Raw genomic sequence first — 26,763 nt, 5'->3', positions numbered from 1 at the left:
GATGTGAGAGGACGGCCGGATGGGACCACAAGGTTGTCCTCACAACAGCAAAGCAGCTGGATCAGTCAAATAACTGGCCCAACACAGTATTCTATAACACGCACTGTTGACCAATATGTGGAGACTGTGTGTATGTATGTGTACGAGTGTGTGCATGGGCGTATGGGAGTAGATGGGTCAGTGGAACGCTTGTACTAGGGTCAGTCAGTCATCCGTTAAAAAGAATATAAGGCCAAGTATTTTAGACATGGACAAAGGAGATGTCATGGAAGACTGTGTGTGTTGACCTGAGAGAACCTTTACTAAGCTTAATTTCTTCATTAAAATTGTTTTTCACATGACCACCCTGACTCAATCAGCTGGTTAGTGTGCTTGATGTACAGTAGTACATTAGACAGACACAGCTACTGTTTTGTAACAGATGTAATGCTGGAATCCAGTAGAACAAGATAACGGAAATGTGAAATATTGTGAAAATTCAAAACTACCCAACTATCATGGTTATTCTGATTAGGTATCATTTTTTGTAAGTGTCGAGGTATTTAGATTGTGAGTTGATGGGCTAAAGAGCTTTGCAATCTGAAAGAAAAGGGGTTGCCACGTGACAGCCAACAGTTCAAAAATAGCTTATCAAATAACAATCAAACTGTAATATCTAATGGGAGGTTTATCGTCTCTGCTTTTATTTTTTCACCTTCATTTTACAAAACCTTAGATTAGCACTCCTCGTGCAAACACGGTCCCAGGGTACCAGAATCTCCCATGAGGGCCTGAGGGTGAAGGGTGCTGAGAGAGGTGATTGAGAACCTGGACTACTAATCAATGAGTGCGTGGGTAAACAAGCCAGCGGGTATTGACGGAGTTAGGGTTTGATACAAGCTTTATGTCAAATCAATATCATCAATACTGCCAGTGGTGTGGAACAGCTTGGACGAGAGATCAGAGATCAGCATTACACTGGAAAGAGTTGGAGAGCCGCCACATCCAGGGTTGGAAGGGTAGAGAAAGAGGGAGCGGTGAGGAGAAGAACAAAAATTGAAAGGCTCTAAGGATTTAAGATAGTAAGGGACACATTCATAAGTACAGTGATTGTAGAAGTGTCGATTTCGTCTGACTTTATTTCACCTCGACCCCAATCTAGAGAGTGCTTTGAGTCTCTTTCTATAATCCTACTCACAGCACTGTTGTTCTATTTGCCCCGTGTTTTCAGTTCTTTTTGTTCTCCAAAAGCCCAAGGATAGTAGTTCTCATAATATTTCAAGTGTTCATAAAACCATTGCAGACACGTTATAGCATACTAAATTCCCAAGGACACTAGTATATGCCTCAGCATATGAAAATAAATTGGAGGAATGCCTAAAATGCTGGCAACTGTTCAGATCGTTCTGCCTTTGCTTCAGAAATCTTGTGCTGCTATTCATCAAGATTTCTTTCTTATGCTCGTCTTTCATGAATGGGTGGATGTAAAACAGAAAGGAGAGAATAAAAAGCTAAGAAATAGTCTCGACCCTACCAGAACAAATGAACAGAGCTGCAGACTCAGCCCCAGAGAATGTCCTGGAAATTGCATCAAACAGATCGCATGCCAGAAACCACCTACCTGCACCAGTAAGTTTAGCTGTCAGCACAATAAAAGTACAACATTGTTAAACATCCCTTCAGCTTTCAGCCGGGAGTGTACAGAGGAACAAGAATAATGTACTGCAATGTGGTTGGGAATATTTTACAGCAAATTATTTTTGTTGTTGTGTACATGGTAGGGTTTAACCATGTAGCTATCCTGCCTTCATCTTCACACCCTGTTTGTTTGTTTTTCACACAAGTGGTTCAAGAGAAAGCAGGATGTTGACAAATCTTAAAGTTTAAAAACAGCCCAATGCCTCATTTTCTAACATAATACTCTTCTGGTTTTATCCCTGGTATGATGTTTGGGTCTGTGAGACACATTTTTACTGTAAACTAAAAGAAGAAATTTAGAATTGATATAGTACATTTTCAAATTGAGACTCAAAGGCCTCCGTTCCTTTTCTGTGAGTAATGTATAAAATAACATTTAGTGGTTTCAATCAAGAACCAGGTCTCCATGGCTGTCTGAAAATATCCTGCCTTGTTGCATTCTTTTTCCTTGTATGTGAAACTATAAAACGGCTCATGGGAACCTACACAATTTGTATTATTAATTTTTTCGATACATTGTTTAAATAAACTTTTATAAAATGTACAGTTCATGTTTGTACTTAACCCTGGTTTACTGCTCTGTACCAAAGGTTTGATCCTAGAAACCGGGCGAAGATGCTGAATGCTGAATTTGAAAGCTAGAGGATATTCTGAATAACCTTTGGTTTATAAAAAATTAAAATCAAATCCTCTTTACAATTTGATAAGAGATATTGACATTCAACATTAACCTGCAGCTTCACTATAATTACGATACCTTGTCAGTGATGGGTAATCAATACTCTTAATGTTGGTGTGATTATAAAATATCCCCACAGGCCATTCATTCATGCCTGTCAATAATTGATATAAACAAGAAACCTTTCATAAATCACACTTTGTCATGTCACTCACAAAGAAGACCCATCAAATGCACATTTACCACAGTCAAAACTGCATTTTTATCCAGAAGCAAATTGATTTAATGTGCCAGAAATTGCATTATTAAACAGATCAGATGCTGATAACAATTTCCTTCCAAAGCAGGTGTGATTTTGAATACAGATGAGAAGCAGCTGGAGGAGTTCACTGTCTGCTAGAGACATCAAAGGATTGTTTCCACCAGTAGCCAGTGTAACAGCGGAGTGGGAAGGGCCAAAGATTGCCACAGGACCCTGAAGCATTTAACTGGTCAAAAGGTATTTGATGTTATATATATGCTGTCACATTTGATTTATGGTTTGATTCTTGGCAGGTGGATGGTGGGACAGGTAGAATGTCTCCTCTGTCGTGTCATTATCATAAACAGACCCTAATAACAAGATGGATGGTCCACGTTCCTCAAGATTGCCAGGCTATCGAAGAAGATATGGCATGAGGCAAGGATGGAGGACTGTGGGAGTTCATCTTAGCCTATTAGAACAAATCCTTGGGGAGGGCACTGAGCAGGAGGTAACAGATGTCCCTGTCTTGACCCAGCATGCTTTGCAGCTGGCATTGTTCCAGCTCCATACCATGACCAAACTAACACAGTCACTCATTGTAATAGGTGAGAGGACTTGTAAAGGGAAAGTAGGTAAATTAGGACCTTGATTTAATGCAATCAAAATGATTGTACAGGAGGCTTGGTTTGATGACAGACATGCTTTCATATTTAGATCTTGGATCAAATGGCGAGTGCCCTATTGATTCGATCTATTACCTATTGGCGTATACCCCCCACACACATGCACAAAAACATATTGAGACATACATGCACACAAGCACACACACAAACACACAGGAACACTCACACAGTTAGTGTTACACATTGGTGTGAGTAAACCTTGTTATTGACAAAAAGGCTTTACAAATATGAATTTTTAAAAGGGTCGATTTTCCCCTCACGCTCTTTCAAGGCTTTTTCTTTTCAAAGTTCATTAAAGCTTTTCAACTGTTTTGTTATGGAATTAAGGAGAGAGAGGGATACAGAGAGAGAGAGATGGAGAGAGACCGACACAGAAAGAGAGAGCGAGAGAGAGACCAAAGGGCACCGGAGGGTGGGTAGCTCACCGGTCTTAGGGTCCACCGAGAAGTAAGGCTGTCCCTGCAGGATGCTGTAGACGATATTAGCGCTGTTCCCATAGGTGGGGTCATCTGCATCTGTGGCTGTTACCTGAACCACTGAGGTGCCTGAGGAGGGGGAAGCACACTGTCACACAACTGAAAAGCCTGAATCGAGGGCCTCAATGACCTTGCTTTTGAACCTGTGTGTTGCACACCCTCATTTGAGTTATTGGAACATTACAATCACATTATCAAAAATACACACACACACCTACACACACACACACACACACGGTGACTACATACCCACGTCAGCCATCTCAGGGACGGTGGCGGCCAGCGGGCCATCGGGGAACCATGGGGCGTTGTCATTTACGTCCTGGACTTTGATGATGAACTCTGACTCGGGTTCCAGGGACCTATTGGTGTAGCGCTCAACGGCCTGGGCGTGCAGCACGTACTGGCCCTTCTTCTCACGGTCGAGACTCTTGGCAGCGTGGATGTCACCCGTCACTTCGTTTATGATGAAGATTGTCCCCGCCCCCTCGCCAGAGAGCAGGTACCTGACGGAACCGTCGCCTTTGTCAGAGTTGGAGTGCAGCTGAGAGATTTGAAACGAAAGTTCACATTTTTTAAATACAGCACTTTTTGGTTGTGTTGATCTAATCTGTCACATTGATATCTACATGCCCTATATAAAGACCTCTGGGAATTGACGGCGGGAAAACCACGGCAAAGTAAAACAAAATAACACTCTTTCGGAAGTATGGGCTATATAGGTACTGAACAATGCACAATAATAAATCCAATTCCCTAACCTAACAAAAAAATAAGATGGGAGAAAAGTGGAGAAGAGAAGCCGAGATGAACTGTGTGTTTGGAGCTGCACGGGTTGACATTTTGAGGCTAATGCATTTCCCCTGGTAGCCCTGCCAGAACAAAGCCTCGCTGCTACGTGTGAAATATGAATCAAACACTGGGAGTGCGGTACAGTTACTAATTCACACAGTTCTAGCTAGCCTTGGCCAGTTTAGCTGCTTCACTACACTGACTTACATCATCGCAAAGGCGTAAACCTTCGGAAATGGTTGACATCTGTGTGATCTGGCACCCTGCCAGCCAGGATTGTTGTTTTGTTTGTCTCATTCTTATGTCTCAAAGACATGGTAGAATGTTGGTGGCTTAGAACATTCAGAAGTATCCATGGGGATCCCTTGAAACGGATGAAGCAACATCACAGAAAGCTGTTAATGACTGCAGGAAACCTGGGCTGAGGAGACATTTGAGTCCACCTTCGTGCACACACAAACACACGCACACACACATTCTGGTTGGGTTCTGAAATCTTGGCAGCAAGTTTATTCCCTGAGCAGAGGACAATTAGTTAACTGAGCCTCTTTACACATACACACATGGAAACACACACACAAAATACTGTTTGTAACACTTGTCTATGCTGCAGACACTTCCGGCCAACACGGTCCTCTTTACTGGCTGTGGAGTCTGGGCTGGCAGCCCACTTTGGACCCATTAGAGCTGTGTTACTCTGTTACAATGGCACCCAGATTCTCTCTCATCTCATTTCCAACTGCTGCTTCCATGTTTTCACTGAAGTCAAGAAAAGTATGTTTTAATTTACCAATCCAGTACAATAAGCTTCAGAATGTTGTATTTGTTTAATTGTTTATTCCACCACTTGAACATGCACTGGTGGCTGTGCCTGTGTCACTCTGTGTACTGCATGACTATGTTGCAGTGCATACCCTACTTCCCACGGGACTGAAGCACAGACAAGTTCTTACAATACAGGACAGAGAGAAAGCGAAAGAGTGAGGGAACACGGTGGAGGTAGGGAGAGGCAAAAAGGTTAGAGAGTTTGGGGACAGGTAATGAGGGCCAGAGGGAGAGATGGATGAGGGGCAGATAGAGGGAGATGGGGAAAGAGGTAAAGCACACAAAGAGTGAGACGGGTTGTTGATGGCAAGAAAGAGAGACAGCAAGGGAGAAAGACAGAAAGAGCCAGACTGAGATTTGTTTGAGATAGAGAGTTGGATAGATCGATAGAGTCAGGGAGTGGGCATCTACAAGAAAGAGAGAGGGATGGAAGAGGAGAGAAAGAGAGGGAGAGAGTCAGGGAGCATGTGTGTAAGTGAGAGAAAAAGAGACAGTAAGAGCGAGAGAGAGAGAGAAAGAGAGAGAGAGAGACAGAGAGAGAGAGAGAGAGAGGGGGGGGGGGGAGCAGGAGGAGAGAGACAGAGAGAGATAGGAGCTGCATCTCTTTCTCCCTGGCTGGGCAGTTTTTATGCCCTGCTCCATGTAGGCTAATGGATGTGCTGCTCCCGACTGATGTTTGCCACAGGCTCTCCATCACCACTCAGATGAAAGGATAAGAAAGGACCCTGTCTGCTAGCCACAGGGCTAAAAGGCCCTAAACAAACAAACAAATAAATATATAAATGAAGATAAACAAATGGAGTCACCACTCCCTTTGGAAGAACATTACCAAAAGGCTGGTTAGGGACCAGAGGGTGTTGTGTGATTAGATGTGTTGATAGGTAGTGCACTGTGTGTGTGTGTGCTTCTAATGTCCACTTTCGGGTCTGTGCATGTACAAGTGTGTATGTGCATGCACTTGTGTCTGTAATACATTCCCTAACGACGGCATGAAAAGCCTGTGGCTCAGACTGCCCAGTGTGAGCCTGCCAGCTCTCCTCTCCCCCGACTGAGCTCACACTCCACCATGCTGCTGCACATAGACCTCTTCAGAAGCTGATCAGCAGCCGCCGCAGTTCTAGAAACCCCACTGCCTGATTAAATCAAGGCTCTGCCCCCTCAGCTAACCACAAATTACAGAAGAAACGCTGACAGAAAGGTCAATTTTACGCCGTTTCCAAAGCCATTTGACAAGATGATGATTTTTTTTTTTCAGCGCCGGCTCGGTTGTTCCGAGACTGGTAATTTGCCATTACTAAGTCTGAGTTGGGGGTGGGGTGAGGGGCTTGATGGAATCGGTGTCTCTGAGGTCTGATAAGGTGTGTTTAATCACACTGTCTAGCACAGAGGGAAGGGAGAGGAAACAGCCAAGAGACTGGTTACAAGCAGCCAGTTACTGCTACTTACAGGGACATCAAACAGTGATCTCTGCATTGTGCAAATAAATACTCTAGTGCGCCTGTAACCTTTTTTAGGACACCGACAGACATTGTTTGCATTGCCATAGCAAAACCAGTGAGGTGTCACATTTGATGAGTCTAACAGATTTCTATCTGTCCCTGGACTCACTCCAGAGATAGGGGTCAGTGCACAGAGGGAGACCTATGTTGACCTCTGGCGCTCTGGTTGCTGACCCAGGTCAGATGTTTGATCAAGTGTTGTTAGTTACCAGGCCAGCTGAGGTTCTTCACTACCCGTCTGTGCGAGGGGCCTGCAGTTGCGCCAAACGAAATGGAAATCAATTGCTTTTGCCGCTTAACGTTTATTATCTGACACTTTAATACTCAAACACTGCAGTATTATAATCAGTGACTTTCACTTTGACTTCATATCATTTTCCCCCAAATCTATATTTACTTTTATTCAGGCCATATCAACAGCCACCACAATGTCAAGCTACCGGATGGAGGGCCAGCAGCATCCTTGGATGAGAACAGGGCTGCTTCAGCAAACAGACAGAAATGCCTCCAGTAGTGAGTTCATGATGATTAAATGAAAACCGCAATTGGTCACAATTAACAGAATCCAGTGCAGTCGGTGGCCAACAGGGTTCAGCGCTGCTCACACTGACTGCTGGCTAGCCGCAAGCTTACAGAAGCACCCAGCAGGTAGGTTACAGGCCTAGCTTTAAAGAGGTGTGAAAGTACTCAAGGTGTGGGGAGGTTGAGGCCACCCTGTGTGTTCCATTTAGATCATACCAAGTGGAGAGTAGCTACTCTGCATCCTCCGGCCTCTGTGACTCATGTCTGGGGCTGTGAGAGAGAGCGTTCAACAGCGCTATCTGGGGCAGCACTGTATGGCCAGATCTTTTAGCACTCTCTCCTTGTTTGCAATGTCATCAAGGGGACTGAAGAGAGGGGAGAGAGAGAGGGCGGGTAAGAAGTGGGAGAGACGTAGAGAAAGAGAAAGAAAGAGAACAAGAGGGGGAGAGAGAAAGACAAAAAGGGAGAAAACAGAGAGAGAGAGAGAGAGAGAGAGAGAGAAAGAGAGAGAGAGAGAGAGAGAGAGAGAGAGAGAGAGAGAGAGAGAGAGAATGAGGAGGTGGGAGATGTCAGTGTGAACTTTGCAGAGGTGTGAAATACAGTACAGACTCAGTTTCAAGAATAACCACCTCAGCTCCACCTTTATTCCCTTAAGTGATATAGAGAGATAGCCCTTCCACTCAGCTGCAGGTCCGGCCTGAGAACAGGATCCACGTGAACCAGTTTGACTAAATATTAAAGGGCATTAGCACGCTGCCCAATCCTTCTACAGATATGAATACATGACTTTAGTACTGAAGTAGTCGTGTCTTGTTGAATCGGTTTAAAGGGGTTTCAGAAAGAGTGGGTTCAGCTGCTTGGACAAACAGAGAACCAGACTAGTTCTAGGAAGCACCTTTCTACCTCCACAGTGAGTTAAAACCAGGTACCAAGCCCTGCCAGGGTACCTGGATGCCTGTTGTTTTCTCCATGCTGATCAATACAGTACACTGGTTGATATCCGTGGAGGAGTCCTTGGCTCAGCTCTACCACTCCCTTGAAGGAGCGTGACTCAGTATCCTCCAGGGAACTCAGAGCTGTGTGTTGCATGTATGTGGAAGTGCACTTTCAGCACATCTTCCTTAACCAGCCAGCCACCCCTCAACCCCCCCCCCCCCCAAACACACACACACATGCACGCACACACACACACACACACACACACATACACAGGGACTTGCAAAAACTCTCACACACAATACTCAGAACCAGTTCTACCTTCACCTTCACAGGGCCACTGTGTCAATGTCACGCAATGTTGGTGTCACTATGGATAAGTTCAACCACGCTACCTCTCTCACATTCTAACAAGCCTGTCGTAGGCACATACCAACTGCATGTCTGGAATACATGACTGGTTTGACTTTCTTGAAATCGTAATTGGTTACTCCACGCATATGGACCTCTTTCAATTTTGTAGAACAGGAGAAACGTTGAAAACTTTTTTTTAAGGCAAGGACAAATACGATGGTTTTTCTTCAAGAGAAATGCACTCACTGTACTGTACAACATATTTATTTTGCAGTTTCTATAATGGGCAAAGTAGAAATGCATTGCACCTTGTTGAGAATAAATGTTTTTCCCAACACAACGGTATGTTTTCGACAATAATATCTCAGACCACACGTGAGCTCGAATTGCCCAGGCATACAATTGCCTTTGCGCTGCCTACTGCAGCTGTGCTGCGCCATGTTTAACGTCAATCATAGACTTTGCAACAGTGAATGCAAAAGAACAAAACCTACTATGTGTAGTTTACTTTGGCAAGTGGGTCAAATGAACATTTTTGTCATGTTCAAAGCTTTTGATGTTGAAGTGACAGTTGGTTTAGAAATGAATATTACACATTACCTTTCCAACATACTGAGCCTCAGGTCCGATATGTTCCTCTAAGACAAAGAACTGGTTCCATATCCAGCCTCTCTTGGGCCGATGGTGGATGTCCTTTTCCATGTCTGGGTGTTTAGTCTGGTTTCTGGCTGGTGTTCTGATGGGTTTAGGCTGTTGTTTGGTAGTCCTCGACTGGGGTTGTGGAGGCCTAAGCTGGGGCTGGGCAGGCTTGGTCTGGGGCTGGTACTGGGGAGTCCCATAGCTACTCTGAAGGACACAGAGGCAGGCCAGCACAGGACAGAGGCAGGCTGGGATTCTCATGGTAGAGCCAGCTGTTCTGGAGGTCTCTTCTGTACCTCCTGGAGCATACACGTGATCAGAGAGCACCCAGAGGCCTTGTCTCAGCACTACCACTGACTGCGGATCAAACCAGGCCAATGAACTCTAGTAAAGTCCATTGTTTAGATTTGTAGACTCACTGTGAAGTGGGGAAAAGTCTATGCGCTCCATGATTGGCAATAAAGCTGTGGCTATCCTTTACCAAGGGTCACCAAAGATGGGAGCAGGTTGCCATGCATACTTGGCCTCCTGTAAAAGAGAAGACAGTACATCAGTACAATGTTTGCAGAAATCAAATGAAGAAACAACGTAGGCGTTTGACACAATAAAAGCGTGTATTAAACAACCAGTAGCTGGGCTGTGCCCTAACTTGACAACCTTCTTGAATGTTTTCAAAACACTGAAATTCTTTATGTTGAGCACGTGAATTTTCATATTTGTTATTTGTGTGACTGACTTAGAGATTTCAGACAGGGACATCTTTGTTTTCAGAATAAATTTTGCTCTGCTTGGCGTAGCTTTTGTTTTTTTTTCTGCTGTGCCACATTTTGTATTTTCCTTGAGCTTTGATTGTTTACAAAAATCCTGATATTTTGTGATGTTTGTTTATGCAAACCTTTGTAATGGAAATGTTGGTCATATGCATAGATGTATGTGTATGAAATCTATAATCTTCTATGTTCATTGGTAAGAGACAGGAAGGGAAGATAATTAAGTTGAGTTCAAAGGAATGTGAGGTGCTGATGGCTCTGTGGGCAGCTTGCCCTGGGGGATGGGTGAAGCATTTTATATGGCCTTCTGTCCTCTGGTTACTGTAAGGGGTCAATGAGACAGTTGCTCTGAACTTTGGCTAGAAGGACTGTGTCCTGTTTCATTGTTTGTGTTAATTAAAAGTATTGTTTGAAGATGGTCACACAAAGGACAGTTGACCATTTGACTGGTCAACCCCTGTGGCTTTATTATCTACTGCTCTGGGGAGAGCTGTGACATCAAAGAACAGTGAAACAATCGCTAGGGAGATGTATTGTTTCAAACTGTCACCAAGTTGAGTTGGCCAATCACAGAGTTTGTTTCATTGATTGATTGACCATATAGAATGCCATTTGATCTTAAGTTTATATAAGGCAGTGCATGAGTGCTGCTGATCATCACTCTTGCGAACGATTTGTGGCTATCACACCCTTCGCCAAGACGGATCACAAAGTACTTTGTTTAAATCATATGTAATTGTATAGTCTAATAAATTGTATTAAAACCATATCCCTTGACTATTCAGATCGACACAGTGCCACTCGAATTCTTCCTTTACACTTGGTGCCGAAACCCGGGATCCTCGTCTGCTCAGCGTTTAACAGACTTCTCCCTCTGATGGCGATTTGATCAATCCGGCTGGAACAGCTGCCTTAACCTCCAAAATTTTTCGGAGACAGCGGGGCCGATTCTAGGGGAGTTTTACTGGTTACGCTGTTGCTGACGCGGGGTCTTAAAGAAACAGGTGAGATATTCTTTTTGGTCACTGTGTGATATTGAATTGTCTAAATATGGTTATAGGCTATTGTCAATAATTCGGTTAAAAGTTAGTAATTGGGCAGTGGTCTGAGGAACAGTGTCCTGTACGTGTGAGTCGTACGAATTAATGAGGTACGGTTGTTGAACCTATCTTTTACGTGAGAGTCGTAAAAAACAAATCTGCAGAGTGTGTCGACGGACATACACAGAGGTCGTGTGTTTGACGAAACAACACAGAGGGAGAAAAAATTAACATGTGATATCGTGTTATGTGTTTCTTGGAGACCCTAAGGATTAGAATATGTTGGATTGGTGATAGTTTGAGAAGTTGTATTGGCAATTGTGGTCATAACAGTTCTTATGTATTACTAAGGCGTTACATGATTCTAAGTCCAGAAGAGAAGTGGAAAAGTATACTTGTGAGAACCGGTAACCAGCTGAGTTAAAAATAAAAAAAAAGATAAAGAAAAGAAGTTAGGAAGTAGGTATAGGCCTATGAAATTTCAAAGTGAGTTTGTAAACGCGCGTGTTCATTTTTGTTTTACTTGCAAGTTATGTTTTTTGAGGTTAAAAGAAGTATGGGTAGTAATTAATGGTGTCAACGTAAAAGCTATATCTACAAATTACAAAAATCAAAATTTTAAATTCTTTTTATTTTGGTTTGAACGTTTGTAATTTACGATTGTAGGCTATTCGGTAAGGGTATATGTTCATTGACAAGTTGTGAAATCGGAATTTGAGAGTAAAAAAAAAAAAAAAAAAGTTTCAGAGTTTTGCTCTGTCCCAGAGCGCTTGTTTGATTCGAGTTTAAAATGCGTGCTGATAGATAAGCTATGTTTATTTGAGTTGATTCATTGAGTAAAACTAAGAGTAAAAGTGAGAAGTGTTACACTAAACCATATACAAACTACAAAATAGTCAAGTTAAATGTTTTCATTTTGGGGTTTTTTGGTCCGCCAATTTGAGATTTGAGATCTGTGCATTACGCATGCCAAGGGTGTTTTGGCTGGTATATGAATATTCAAAGGAGTATTCTGTATTACATGCTTTGATAAGACATTTGAAAAGTTAAAGAACAAGGTTTTGTTTTATGGGGTTATGTTACTTTTGTTAAATTGTGAATTTAAAGGTTTAAAAAGAAAAAGGAACTATGCATATGCTTTGAAGAAGTATATGGGCAAACATTTTAAGTAAAAAAAAAGTAAAATCTAAGGTTTTTAAGAGTTTGATAGAGTATTGGATGTAATTTGGTTTTGAAATGAGAAAGAGAAAATTATTACAATGTACTTTTATTTGAGTTTGATTGTAATGTGGTTTTAAGTTTTATTTGGGTGTTTTTATCAGAGCCTGTCACAAGGTTTGGGATGAACAGTTAGGCTGTGATGAGGATGTTTTATTGTGGTATTGATGCATGAAGAGGGTTATTATAACTTTTGGGTTTGAAATGATTTGGAAAGACTCATTATGTCTGATAAATTGTGGTTTTGATGGTTTGTGCTAATTAGCCTGTTTTGGACTGCAGCCAAAGCAAGTTATGAAGCTCTACCTATCTAACCTATATAGAAATATACAGGGGGTATACGTTTGGCTAAGATTTATGTTTCATTTTGGAATCATGCAGATTAAATTCTGATTTGGGGTAGTGGATGGTTTTCCTAATGTCTTGGACAAAGAGAGATTTGATTTGGTGAATTTAAATACAGAAAAATAGAAGAGAATCTCAAATATAAAGGTAGTAATTTGAACGGTTCCTAAAGTGTTTTTAAGAAAAGATAATAAGAGATTAAAAATTGAGGTTATTCTTAATTTGGTTGTTTTTTAAAATAGTTTGATTCTCTAAAGATTGGTTCAAAAGTTGGTTGCTTCAGTGTAAGCTTGTCAATTCATAAAAGGGAAAAGAGTTAAACACATTATCTGATAGTTAATACTTCATTGGTGTTACATATGAATTTGGGAAAGGTATGGTAACAGGGAGTTTCTTATTTTCACCTGTAGAACAACTTGCTGTATGCAAATGTGGGATTCACTCTAACAATGATGATTATTTCACAGAGAAATGCTAGTGCTGAAACTAGCTGGAGAAGGTTTGTAGATTGCCTGCAAGCAATGATGAACTAACTAGAATAAGGGAAGCGCGGGCTTCTTAGAGAGAAAGAGATGACGTTTAGTAATTTATGACTGACTGATGACTGACTGATCCAAACAGAAAGTGACTATGGGGGTTTTATGGTTTTATGACTTTAGTGTCAGAAGTTTGGCTCTGTGGTAAGATTGTGGGGGTTTGATGAAATACTGCTAAGTTGAAAATGTTTGACTGTATTTAACCCAGAGTGAGAATTGTGTTTTGTTTGAGTATATTTGACAAGAATTACAGAATGCAGCAGACGGATGGAGAAAGGAATGGTGGAATGGAGATTTGGACTAATCCACAAGAAAATGCATTTTGGAAAAAGGAAGGATATGAGAATGAAATGGAGGTTGTATGGTCTGCATAACACATTTATCTTGAGATTTTGCTCAGTTAACACATGGAAAGATCATGCCTCTACAGTTTGTGTGATATATTAATTTTAACAGACATGGGGATTTGTAATGAATGCATATTCATTTTGTTAGACTCATATGTGGAACAAGTAATATGGGAAAGGGAATTTAACACGTTAAGCTTCACGTTTAAGGTTAGAGAAACTATTTGAGTATTGATAGAAGGAGTTTTTTAGAGTTACATTTTGGAGAAGTGATACTGTTTCATGATTGTTGATGATTGATAGAAGAAGTTGTTGGAAGAAGTTTTAGACATTTCAGGCAGATTTGGGCTCAGTGGTCAAGCTTTTGGTAATTTAGATTATTCTTCAATTAGATTTTTCTTTTCTTTGAGGATATATAATGATAATGCGTCACACTTGGTTAAGGAAGTTATTTTTGGAGTTGATAGGAGTCAACATTGTGTCAATTACTTCAGTTGAATGAGAAAATGGGATCTTGAAGATGAAGTCGGACGACAAGAAGTCAGTTAACTTTTTAACTGACCTTTGTGAGTGTGCTTGTTTATCACTGTGCAACCCTTTGTAGTGTACTTTGTGTGAGATTCACAGGCAGGTGGAGGTTATTCTTCTTCCGGTGACTGGACCGCTGCATGATTTGATACCAGGGGACTGGATCGTGGTGAAGGACCTGAAACGCAAGTCCTGGTACCATACCAGATTCTCCTGACGACTAATCCGGCGGTTAGGGTCGAGGGGAGAGCAACGTGGATACACGCTAACCATGGCGAGCGTGCGCCTTGCCTGGAGACGGAAGGAGAGGATGCGCGTTCTGCGTAGTACCAAGAAAATTTCCGAGCTGTACGCAAAGTGCAGTTCTTTGAAAGTTGCTGTGAGCAATTTGATCGTCGTTTGCAATTGGTTTGACTAGACTACACTGCCTGAAAGAAGATTGCCTATAGCCAACTGAAGATGGAAGAAGAGGTCAATGTGAATGATAGTATGAAATCAGATTTACAGAAGAAGATATTAATGTGTTTGCTTCTGATGTTCTAAATATAAGGGTATGTTTAGATTGATGGTAATACATTTGCTTTGTGTATGTTTGTATTCGGTATGGATGTTTTTTACTGAGTTGCATTGCATACTTCTTTTGATGTTGATTTTTATTTTTCTCAATGCACTGTTTGAATTATGGTGTTGTTTAAAAAAAAAAAAGAATGGAAATGTAATGGAAATGTTGGTCATATGCATAGATGTATGTGTATGAAATCTATAATCTTCTATGTTCATTGGTAAGAGACAGGAAGGGAAGATAATTAAGTTGAGTTCAAAGGAATGTGAGGTGCTGATGGCTCTGTGGGCAGCTTGCCCTGGGGGATGGGTGAAGCATTTTATATGGCCTTCTGTCCTCTGGTTACTGTAAGGGGTCAATGAGACAGTTGCTCTGAACTTTGGCTAGAAGGACTGTGTCCTGTTTCATTGTTTGTGTTAATTAAAAGTATTGTTTGAAGATGGTCACACAAAGGACAGTTGACCATTTGACTGGTCAACCCCTGTGGCTTTATTATCTACTGCTCTGGGGAGAGCTGTGACATCAAAGAACAGTGAAACAATCGCTAGGGAGATGTATTGTTTCAAACTGTCACCAAGTTGAGTTGGCCAATCACAGAGTTTGTTTCATTGATTGATTGACCATATAGAATGCCATTTGATCTTAAGTTTATATAAGGCAGTGCATGAGTGCTGGCTGATCATCACTCTTGCGAACGATTTGTGGCTATCACACCCTTCGCCAAGACGGATCACAAAGTACTTTGTTTAAATCATATGTAATTGTATAGTCTAATAAATTGTATTAAAACCATATCCCTTGACTATTCAGATCGACACAGTGCCACTCGAATTCTTCCTTTACACCTTCAAAGTAATCAATTCTAACTGTCAAGACAGAGGAGGACAAGCGTGGAAGAAAAACACTGACAATAAATAATTTGCCAGAGATAAATGTTTGATGGGAGGAGAAACAGACTTGTCTGAGGTGACAATGTTGTGGTTGATGTCTTCTTTCTATCTATCCCACTGGGATGGAAAGAAGGCAAAAACACTGATGTTAGACAGGCATACTGAGCTGAGGAAAAATACATGTTAATGTTGCTTACACTGCATCCTCCTTTAACCATAACTCAGGTATGTAATTTGCACTCAGAACGCAAAAGGAGGTGGATGATAGCAAATATCTTTGCACATTAAGGTCAAAATGTAGATGGTTTGAAACCTCCCCAGTGATGAGTAATTTAAATCCTGACGTACTCAAAGTACGGTAGGCCTACATATTAATTAGCAGTCCAGTCTCTGACAGCCTGTCATCATTGTTGTAATTAAATATTTCTGCAGTGGTACTGTAATCGCAGTGAGGTAATTGGACAGTTCAGCTCTTTGTGGCATCTTTGGGTTTAGCTCCATTTGAAGCTTCATTTCTCAGGTCAGTATTAATTAGAACTCTATACATGAACAGAGTCTCCCTGTTGTGAACCTGTGTATATGTGGATGTCGATGAGGCAATATAGCACATCAATGTACTATACCTGCCCTTGACTATAGCTCCCCTTCTACCTTATATCAATAAAATATGAAGACAGACAATCCTAGGGATTTCCAGTTCCTACAGGCAGAGAGTATTGGAGATCCAGTCTGGACTGTACCTCAGCATGATTTAAGCCACCAGGTTCATGGGGAACACTGTAATTCTTTTATCAGAAGGTCTTTAATATGCTATAGAGAAATAGCAATCTAGTTCATTGAATGGGTGCTTGGTAAAGTCTAACAGTGTACTGCAGAATGTAATGAGTTATGGGAGACACTGAATGTACATTTTCTATTAAGTTTTTTATGTAACATGCATTCATCTAAGGAATGAAATGTATACTGGGCATGGATTACCCATCCTTTCTTTCCAAATGACCAGACCAGGCCATCTACAGAGAGTTTGGATGATTGATTCCTTGTTTTTTCTGCTCAAAGACTGCTGCAAAATGCAATAAGATAAGTGCAATAAGATAAGTCCATAAATCAAATGAAGCTCTGATGAGCATGTGACATTGCTAACGAAGATGCTAACTTGAAACACCATGCAGCTCTTGAGACGAGCACTTAGGTTGGGACTCACAGGAAGACAAGAAGCATCATGCCCTCCAGCCGTGGACCAACAGTGGACCACACACTCGCAACATAGTTCGTTGAGTCAGACTGTTAAAACGGCTTGATTGTCTTCCCATAAATAAGCCTTTAGCCATATCCACCAATGGGCTACCTTGTAAACCCACAAGGGGTTCAGTATCCCTACAGTCTACCTTTTGGGCTTGTTTGTAATCACAGCCTTGTTTCTTTTATAGACTAACCATGCCTTTATTAAGCCTGCTGTTGCTGCTGCTGCTGCTGCTGATTACAGTGGACTGTTTCCTTCTCACAACCAGAGTTTCCTCATTGTGGTGATTTGGTAGTTCTAGGTTGGGGTGTGGGCAGTAGGGAAGAAGCATTGCCTGGCAGAAGTACATAGCTGTAGCCAGGAAACCACTTAACACTTCTCCACTACTACCACCTCTAAAACCAAAACAGAGATAGGCACAAGAAAGAAAGAAAGAAAGAAAGAAAGAAAGAAAGAAAGAAAGAAAGAAAGAAAGAAAGAGAAAGAAAGACAGAAAGAGAGGAAGAAGAATGAAAGAAACCGATATTTGAGAAAGAATGGAAAAGCTCTGTACACATTATCAACCCCTGCCAGTCTCTACCAGAGCCTCCTATCATGTACTATCTTACATTTTAGCAGATGCTTTTATCCAATGTAACGCATAGTAAAGGGGTGGATTTGAACCTGGGACCTTGATCTGCAGTCAAGTACTCTAACTACTGAGCAACACCCTTCATCACAGGGACACACCCCCAGCATCACAGATGCAGATGTCTGGCACAGACAAGGAGTTTATATCCTGTTGACGACAGTAGGCAGACTGGCACCTAGTCTCCACTCTCAGCCCCACAGTCTCATGCCAATTATCTTATGAACATCTTAGACGTATCAGTCAGTGGAGAGGACAATGGATGGCATGGGATATCAGATCTCTCCCAGCCCCAAAACACCAGTCAAATCAGCTCTGTTCTGCTGCAATAAACCCCAAATGAACTCTATTCATTGATTACACTTTTAAAAAATGTCTGGAAATCGACACAGACTTTTGGGGTGGGAGTTTATGGACAGTGGTGTGGGCATATTTTCAGCTGGATAGTATCTTCAGTTCTTTAGCTCTGGTTTCTTTTCCAAGCATCAGCACAGACTGCCAGGCTGCAGTGAAGTGACGAGGTAGGGAGAAAGAGAAGTGGAATGATTTCCCCTGGAAGGCAAGCAGGGTCCTGCTGCCCCTGCTACACTGTCAAAGAGATGAGGGCTTCAGTCTTGGTTGGCAATTTAATAGAGACAGTGCACATAAAAGGACACCAATATCCATTATAGCTAAAACAATAAAACTGCAGAGAATGAGCGTTCCCTTGCACACTCTAAATCACACACACACAAACACGTGAGCACGCTCTCTCTGTTTCTCCAAGGTGAAAATGTATACATCAAATCACTGATGATCTCTGACAGCAGAGAAGAGATTGAGAGAGATGATCCTCCTGCCCAAGCTAACAGCATGCAACCCAACCACCACCAGACAGAGCAGCTACACTTTGACAAGGCAGAAAGAGATAGACAAGATGGAAAGTGCTGGACAGTTGTCTTCTTACCTTGCCTGATACTGTGTGGTCTGTGGACATGCTCCCCTCTCTCATTTGGCATTCTTTCCTGGTCCTTTGCTCTCTGCACCTCCGTTTTCTTCTACTTTCTCACATGCTGGGTGTGTGTTTTTCCTCTCTGTTTCTGTTGCGGTTATCATCTCTGTTTCTATCTCTGTCTCCCGCTGCCCCCGTCTCTCACTCTCTCTCTCCCCTTCTCTCGTGCTCTGTATCTCTCTCTCTCCCCCTCTCTCACGCTCTGTATCTCTCTCTCTCCCTCTCTCGTGCTCTGTATCTCTCTCTTTCTCTCGTGCTCTGTATCTCTCTCTCTCTTCCACTCGCTTGGTCTCTGATGCTGCTCCCATGCAGGCTACCTCAGTAGAATCACTCCTCACTCTACCAGGTTGCCGCCTCGCTCACTGCTGCAGCTGTAGAGAATTAGGCTCTGATTGGCTGATCGCACACACACACACACACTCGGTCACACACACACACACACACACACACACACACTCACAGGTACACTAAATATGCTATATTGAATGCTTGCACACACGGGGCATTGGTGTGCTCTGCGCACGCGCACAATTCGATCAGTGTTTTCCACCCAGTCTCTGCTCTCTCAGTCTGTCTCTCTGTCCCTCTGGAACGTATCTTCTTCTCCCACATCAGAGGTCTGAGGTGTGCAGCCTCAGAGCAGTGTCCACGTTCGCTCCAGGGCTGGTTTCACTCCTGAAGGAAAACCTAATTAATAATCTAGCACGGGGAGTGAGAAGGAGAATAAGTAGGGGGGGCAGGGATGGAGGGAGGGAGGGGTGGAAGAGTGATGTGCTCAGCCAGAGTGAGAAGCCCCTCCAGACCAGAAGACATTTTTAACTGAGATGACAGCCAGGGTGACGGCACATGAAAAAATTGAGTGGAGGGCTGTGCTCTTGATGGAAGTGTTGTGTGCAGTTTGGAGGGGTGGGGTGGGGGTGGGCTGTTGGTGTGTGAGAGAGCGATAGGGCTTCCAGGGGAAAATAGATTTTTACATATCACAACCCGAAGTCATCAAACCTTCACACCTGACTCACAATCCATCCATCATTTAGTGCCCAGCATGCCCCCAAATTTTCTCTCTCTGTCTTTTATCTCTGTCTCTATAGCGCTCTTCTCTCTCTCTCTCTCTCTCTCTCTCTCTCTCTCTCTCTCTCTCTCTCTCTCTCTCTATCTCTCTCTCTCTCTCTCTCTCTCTCGCTCTCTCTCTCTCTCTCTCTCTCTCTCTCTCTCTTTTTCTCTTTCTCTTTCTCACACACCCACACACACACATGCTTATTTCAAGGCTAGGAATGGTGATTTATCGTTTCAACTATAGTTATTTATTCACTCTTGTCAACAGTGTAGTGTGTGCATGTGCATGAGAGTGTGTGTGTGTGTGTTTGTAGGGGGGGGGGCAGGAGGGGAGGGGTGTGTGCGGCCTGATTAGAAAGTCCCAGGGTTAATGCCCTAACAACAGCAGAATAGCAGAAAGTCATTCACAGCACTATGAAGGAACAAATAAAGCACATTTTATCCATGATCTGTAGAGGCTGTGGGACTGCCTACCAGCTCTGTTTTTATCATTGATTTCATATATTTGAGCAAAAAGGCATCAAATGCTTGAGTTCTTTCTTTGGTTTGGTTTGGAAGGTTCAGGGTGGAAGTCCCCCCGTCAAAAAGTTGCCACTAGCGTTTACAAGGTACAGTAGTCCTCTCAAAACCAGGGTCAGAATTCACAAAACACTCTTACGTAAGAAGACATTTCAAACATTACAGAGTACACAAAACTACACAAACATTTAGCTGTAAAGTGTAATTAAACATATCTCAAGAACCTTTTTTTTTCAAGATTTGCAGTTAGGAATATTATTACATTCTTCTGTATACTATACTATAAACTATAATTTATCTTTAGAACTTTCTTATTTGTTTTCTTAAGAACATGTTTGTGAATTTGGCACCAGACTTCCACGTCGTTGTGAGATTTTCAAACTTCAGCCATAAAATCATCCCAACTAAGTTAGTTCTTTCTCAGCGTTAAATAACGGTTTGAACCAAACATCCCCTGAAGGCATGTGGAAGCTCTGAACTGTCATTAGACATGACAGGGTCCCATTATCCAATATCTTAATGTGGCTCCAGCGTTACAACCTGTCAGGAAGCATCCCATCCACGTGTCCAACATGAATTAGTCTATCTGACTTAAGTAGGTAGGCCTAATCAGCATCACAAGTCATTGGAGGATTTAGATGTCCAATTACTGAAATTGAATTTGTTCAGTTGTACTCATCACCAAGTTGCTTGGATTTAGTTAAGTTATGAGAACATTCACAGGTATTCATCGAGCCTGTATCTGACTGTACTCACCCATGTAACACATGGGTGTTATTTGTGTTGTCATCAACAGCAAATAAGGTGAATGCAGTTTTATCCTTCAGTATTGCCATCTCTTGAGGCCACATACCCTTTTCATGTTGAGATTAGAAGCGCAATGGATGTGTAATGACTGAGTTCCTTTTAAAAGTTCATCTGAAGGAAGTTATTTCCTAAACCTACCTACAGTGCGGTTGGATTTCAGACGTGTAATGTGACACTGTGTGGTTAACCAATCACCGTCCAGACAAACGACAATTAGAAAAGGTTTCATCCTGCGGTGTGTGAACTCTTCTGGCTTAACATCCTGAAACTGGGAGATAAATGTCACATTGAAATTCTGGTGCGAGGACAGCGGCATTGGTTGCAGATGACGGATGGGCCCAGCGCGGCCTAATTTGTTTTTGCTGGTGAAGCCCAGGGGTGGTTTGGGAGAGAGATTACACAGGCCTACTGGTGCTTGTCTGAACCTGGGCACTAAGGAGGTCTAAAAGACTGTGGCTGCTGCAAGGTCGCCACACGCCCCTGAGACTGGACAGAGAGAGAGGGGCCCCTTGGATGCACAGATGGATTATTGTCAGTTTAAAACCAGTCTCGAGTGCTATAGGGGGTTTCTCATTGTCCTATGTTTAGCTTAAGACCTCCATACTCCATTAGATCTGATTGAAAAGTGTAGAAATGTTCCGGAACACTTAATTGTTCTCTGAATCCCGAAGATTCACTTAATCGTTTCTTGTCTCCCTTTATCCAGCAGAACATGGTAGCCAGGCAGACCATTAGATGGAACTTATCTCTTTCCTGTCCTTCACTGCAAAGCTGGAAGCACTACAGTGTGCCTCTTACATCACATGGAGTTCTCATCATCATTCCCCTGTTTCTTTCTTCTCCACTTAGCCTCACACTCTAGTGGATGGTTTGCACCTAGCATCCTCCACTGGCTCCCCCCTCTCCTGGCAGTCTGCCCGTGGACGCCTCACACACCTGCTCTGTGACATGATGTGTGCAACGCTGTGCGGGTGAGAGAGAGAGAGAGAGAGAGAGAGAGAGAGAGAGAGAGAGAGAGAGAGAGAGAGAGAGAGAGAGAGAGAAGGGGGGAAAGAAAAGAAGGATTGAAAGAAAGAAAGAGTAGGATGGGGAAAGAGTGTGTTGTTGTTTGTCCACATTTTGGAGATAGAGTGCGGCTAATTAGATCAACACTTGTATTATTGTTTTTGCTGATGTTATGTAAAGCACTTTGAGCTGCAATTCTTGTATGAAAAGTGCTATATAAATAAAGTCTTACTTACTTACTTACTTACTTACTTACATTTTCAGATGTGCTTGAAGTGGCCTGATTTGGGGTAGAAGATGACGCCCCCATCAAACACAAACACGCACACTCTCCTGCCCCTCCTCTATCCAGACGACACCACATCCAGGGGATGTTCTGTCAGGGCTTTTTCTCCTTTTCCTGCCATCCCCCTCTCTCCTCTCCCCCCCACCCCCCTCCCCATGACTGTGGTGTCAGATAAAATAAAGATGGAGCGATGGGCTCGTCCTAAGATCTGACACTCCACTATCTCATCCCTCCCGTACTTCCCTAACCAAATTGTCCTCCGGTCACCTCTCTCTGGGGACACCTAACCTGGGCCCTCAACCTGCCCTGTGGTCATCCCCCCTGACAGGTGTGTGTGAGTGAGTGTGTGTGTGTGTGTGTGTTTGTGTGCGTGTGTGTGTGTGTGTGTGTGTGGGTGATGGAGAGAAGAGACATGGCAGGTGGAGTTAACATCAATCTCTGGTCAACCCTGACCTGAGGGGCACACAGCATGAGGCGATGGAGCTTATCTTCAGAGGTCTAGAGGTTTACACAAACCTACACGTTGTTCTGCATTAGACCACCGGAGATTTGAAGGTAACTCAAAATGCAAAACAATAGCTTGCTCTACCTGGAAAATGAGCACTTCCCTAAAAGAAGGGTTGTAAAAAATGAGGTACCTGCAATGGCAGAGCTTTTGACTGGAGGCCCAGTTCAAATCTTCCCACGTGATACAGTTTGATTCGAAGTGTCTGCTCCTTTCAGGCGCTGACTGGAGAATGAGGAGCTTATTGTTTGATTATACAGGACAGTGTGGAGTGACTGTTGCTCCACTCATTTCAGGAGAGATTGCACTGCACCTTTAAGCAAACAGATCAAAACCCTCTCTGTTCCATTGAAAGTGACAGTAACTCCAGAGTGTGAATGTGTGTTGGCTTTTGTTTAGCCTGCCCCAAGGCAGGAGTAGAAGTCAATCATCTTGTTACTCACTGGCCTGAGTATAACCAGCCTAGATGTTTCCCCTGTGCAGTCTCCTGCGACAATGGGAACAGATAGCTGCATTAGGAGCCATTTTCACATTAGGCGCTGACATGCAGCCCTGCAGGGGGTGTCCCCTCAGGCCCCTGGGATGTCAAAGCATCGGGAGCACATGTGACAGGGGACAGCCAAGGAAAAGCCCTTCATCGCTGATTTCCCTCTCTGAATCATGAGGAATAGGTGTGGCTGGCTCCAGCCGCATGAGGAGATGTGTTTGGACGAGGCTTCTGTAAGCATCTGCCACGCTAACTTTCTGCTGAGCACACGGCCAATGTAATTGCCTGAAATACTCAAGAGAAGTAGGAGTGAGAGAGGACAAAAAAATACGGGAGAAAGAAAATGCTAGTAGAACTGGCAAAGACCCATACAGGCAGAGGGAAAAGAGAGGCATGCTGGGATATATATAGAGAGAGTTTCCACTACAGACGTAGTGAGATAGGATATCTAAAATATATATGTCCTTGCCAAACACACGTAATAGATAGCATGTGGGTGAGAACCTTCCAGATATTTGTGCTCTCTCAATTAATCATTAATTTTATCATTTGACTGAACTTCAATTGCTTTACACATGAGCAGTCAAGTAGCCCATACAGTCAGTATAGGCTGACCATTAAAATAGATATGTATATATCAACTATTACGCTGGATGAAATAACATAGTGAGAGGACATTGTTTTACTCTAGAGTTAATCTGATGTAAATTAAAACAGTCTGAGCAAAAACAGATACAACGGCTGCATGGGTAAGTAAGGACCACGTGGAAAGAAAACGATTCTAGATGGCCTAATAGACCAGGATGATTACTACTCAGAGATAAAAGAGTAGAAACACACTGCTGTCTGGGACCAGGCTAACTAATCAGATGTCAACTTGGAGATCAAGGCTGCGAAGCTCCCCTGCAGTGAGGCCTGCACACATACATACTCTAACAAACCTGCTCCACCAGGCTAAGGAGATAGGGCTGCTCTTGTGAAGATTGCCGAACCCTGACTGCAAGTTGTTTTTGTTCTAATGCCTGTTTACCTGATGCTCAAGAATAAATTATTGCACAATTTTTTTCAAGCACTCAAGCACGCACACGCACACACTCGCGCTTGCTCACACTGTGACACGCACGCTCACACCCTCACACACATGCTCGCACCTCACACGCATCACAATTATAAAAGTGTAAGCAGCTTCAAAGCTCATTTGCAAGTTACTCAGCCATGCAAAGGGAAGATGAATGATGTGAGCTATCTGGTTCCCACCTTCAAGCTTCTCTTTTGATATCAGCCGTCTGCCTCACCTCACTGGCCTGCAAGCTCAGAGCTGCTTTTTAATTATCTTAATCTACATACTACAAACTTTTTTAAAGATAAGCATATACTCTACTGGTACTGCACTGCACTAATGTAAAAGAGTGTGCAAAATGGACATATTGTACACCACAAGTGTTGTGTTCTCCTTGCACTTCCACATCCGCCAGCAATTGAGAGGCAGCATTTGTAGCTTTTTCTGTTCCAATTCAAGCAATGCTAAAATTCTAAATCAGACAGTTTGGATGGCAGCTTTACTACATGTTTACTGGTTCAGTTCTTATATGCTGAGTGGATTATCTCAGCCACATCACCGCAGTTACTGTACTCCAAAGATCTCATTATAAACATCTTACCAAATCCTTCCCTAATGAGGTTAATATTCCCCTTACCGGATATGCCTCTGTCAAAAAAACAGGAATATTTCTCTCTCAGAAAACAATAACAAACAGTCGAAAACAACACGGTCTCTCAGCCAGAAATCTCAGAAGTATTCATACAGCCGCATTCCACCTACCTGCTTGTTTTCAGACAGATCTCAGGGCTCCAGCTCAAAGGCTCATGGCTCAGGTGAAAGCTCCCCCCAGGAGGCACAGGCAGATTCCAAAAGACAGCGAATCAGAGATGCAGGTAGAGACAGAGGAGGTGACTGAATGAGTGTGAGACGGAGGGAGAGACCGAGAGAGGCAGGGCGCCGTGGTAACCCAGATGTCAGAGGAGGAAGTGAGTCCTCGGCGCCAGTCACTCCAGAGAGCCAGCTGCTTGCAATGTCCCCATCAGAACACCGTGGCAAACAGCTCCGAGGGAAAACTGTCCAACATGGGAAGAATGAAAAAGAGAAAAAACCCAGATGCTGTTGAGAAACAGCAAACAGAAGCACGGAGGCGGAGGGGAGTCGAGGAGATGAAAACACATGCCTGCCCCTACATCTCTCTCCCTCGCTCGCTCGCTCTCACGCACACACACACACACGCGCACACAGGGTGCACTCTACTCGTGCCATCTCCCTTACACTCACACTCTCTCTATCTTGCTCTCTCACACACACTATAGCTACAGTCTCTCTTTGTATATCTCTCCATCCCTCTCCCCCCCCCACCTCTTTCTTCACATCACGCACACACATGCACACACACAATTACTTACACATTCAGCCTCTACTCTGCTCTTGCACAACTCTACTCCAACACAATCAATTGGGTCAGACAGAAAACTGTGGGAGTGGATTCCAATTTAACCAGGCAATCAATAACCAGGATATCACTGAGCTTTCACTCGTTCTCTCATTCTGAAGCTCACCCATGCTGCATCACTGTACCAGTGCTTCTGTGCTACTCTAAGGATTACTGCACACCAATTACAGCCATGGGCACTGGGAGGATTTTTTTGTTGTCGAAAGAAACGGTTTCAAACTCCACCACCAGCGCTGTGTAACATTACACACAAGCCCATGTGAGGTACAGGCAAACTAGCTGTAAAAATCAATTTTCTATCAAGCTAAGTCTCGAAGGTTCAAGGAGGCATTGATTGGATGCAGGTAGGGAGATTGATTTTGGCGTGTCTCCGGGATTAACAAAATACTGTTGAACTGTTTAATTGTCTGTTAAAATGGACTTTAATTCTCGCACTGTGTTCTGCCATTGCATGCAAAAGCACATTAGAGGGGTCAAATCCAGTTTCCTGGTTCAACCAACATTATCAGGAAAGGAGACAGGATTCTTCAAGGGCAGACACTGAGTTCTACTCTGTCATTCTAGTTGGATATTCCATTAATTTACTCTTTGAATGTAAGACTACCTCAGTATATAGATTTATATATATTTATATATATTTATATAGATAGTATTTTTCTCCCTATCTGCTTCATCTAATCACAGTTCCACAACACAGTATCAAGGTGTTGATTTGTTGCAGTTCACAGGCTGTGCCTACAGAGCCTGAGTCATACAATGAATACTGTATGAAGCAGTTGAAGCTGTCATTTGGCATGCATATGTGCACAATTCGGTCAATCAATCCATGAACCAATAGAACAGACAAGGACACCAAATTGACCTTTCTCTTCCAGAGGTAGAATAGACAATAGACTTAGTCTGGTCCATACAGTACAGTTCATTACATCTACTGAAAGCCTAAACTGTACACCCGCCCCAAAATGAAGAAAAAAATGACAATGGCATTTAAAACTCATTTGACATTTCCTTCTGAGTGCCAGTTCTGGAGGGGGGAAACATGTAGCTTCCTGTAGTTTTAAATTCTCACAAAATACTCAAGGATTTGGTTGGGAGGCTGCATGGCAAGAAAGATACTTTATGTTTGACATTCCTCTCATTAGAATGCATTCATATGCTGGCTCTTTTGACTTTTGAGGA

The 26,763-nt window shown here is 42.9% G+C and overlaps 1 protein-coding gene across 1 annotated transcript in view; it reads right to left on the bottom strand.

Moving 5' to 3' along the window:
- The window catches only part of cdh18a (cadherin 18, type 2a), a 34,627-nt gene extending 9,267 nt beyond the window's left edge, over window positions 1-25,360 (bottom strand). The window contains exons 1-4 of the mRNA XM_047028541.1: window positions 24,909-25,360; window positions 9,288-9,854; window positions 4,009-4,303; window positions 3,709-3,828 (exon numbers count right to left, since the gene is read on the bottom strand). Of these exons, the coding sequence (XP_046884497.1) occupies window positions 3,709-3,828; window positions 4,009-4,303; window positions 9,288-9,587 (715 nt within the window). The 5' untranslated portion in view covers window positions 9,588-9,854; window positions 24,909-25,360. The remainder of the gene's footprint in view (window positions 1-3,708; window positions 3,829-4,008; window positions 4,304-9,287; window positions 9,855-24,908) is intronic.
- Between the last annotated feature and the right edge of the window lie 1,403 nt (window positions 25,361-26,763).

The sequence above is a fragment of the Hypomesus transpacificus genome, chromosome 10 (assembly GCF_021917145.1).
Source record: "Hypomesus transpacificus isolate Combined female chromosome 10, fHypTra1, whole genome shotgun sequence".
NCBI classification, from domain to species: domain Eukaryota; kingdom Metazoa; phylum Chordata; class Actinopteri; order Osmeriformes; family Osmeridae; genus Hypomesus; species Hypomesus transpacificus.
This window is presented reverse-complemented; position numbering and strand designations above follow the sequence as displayed.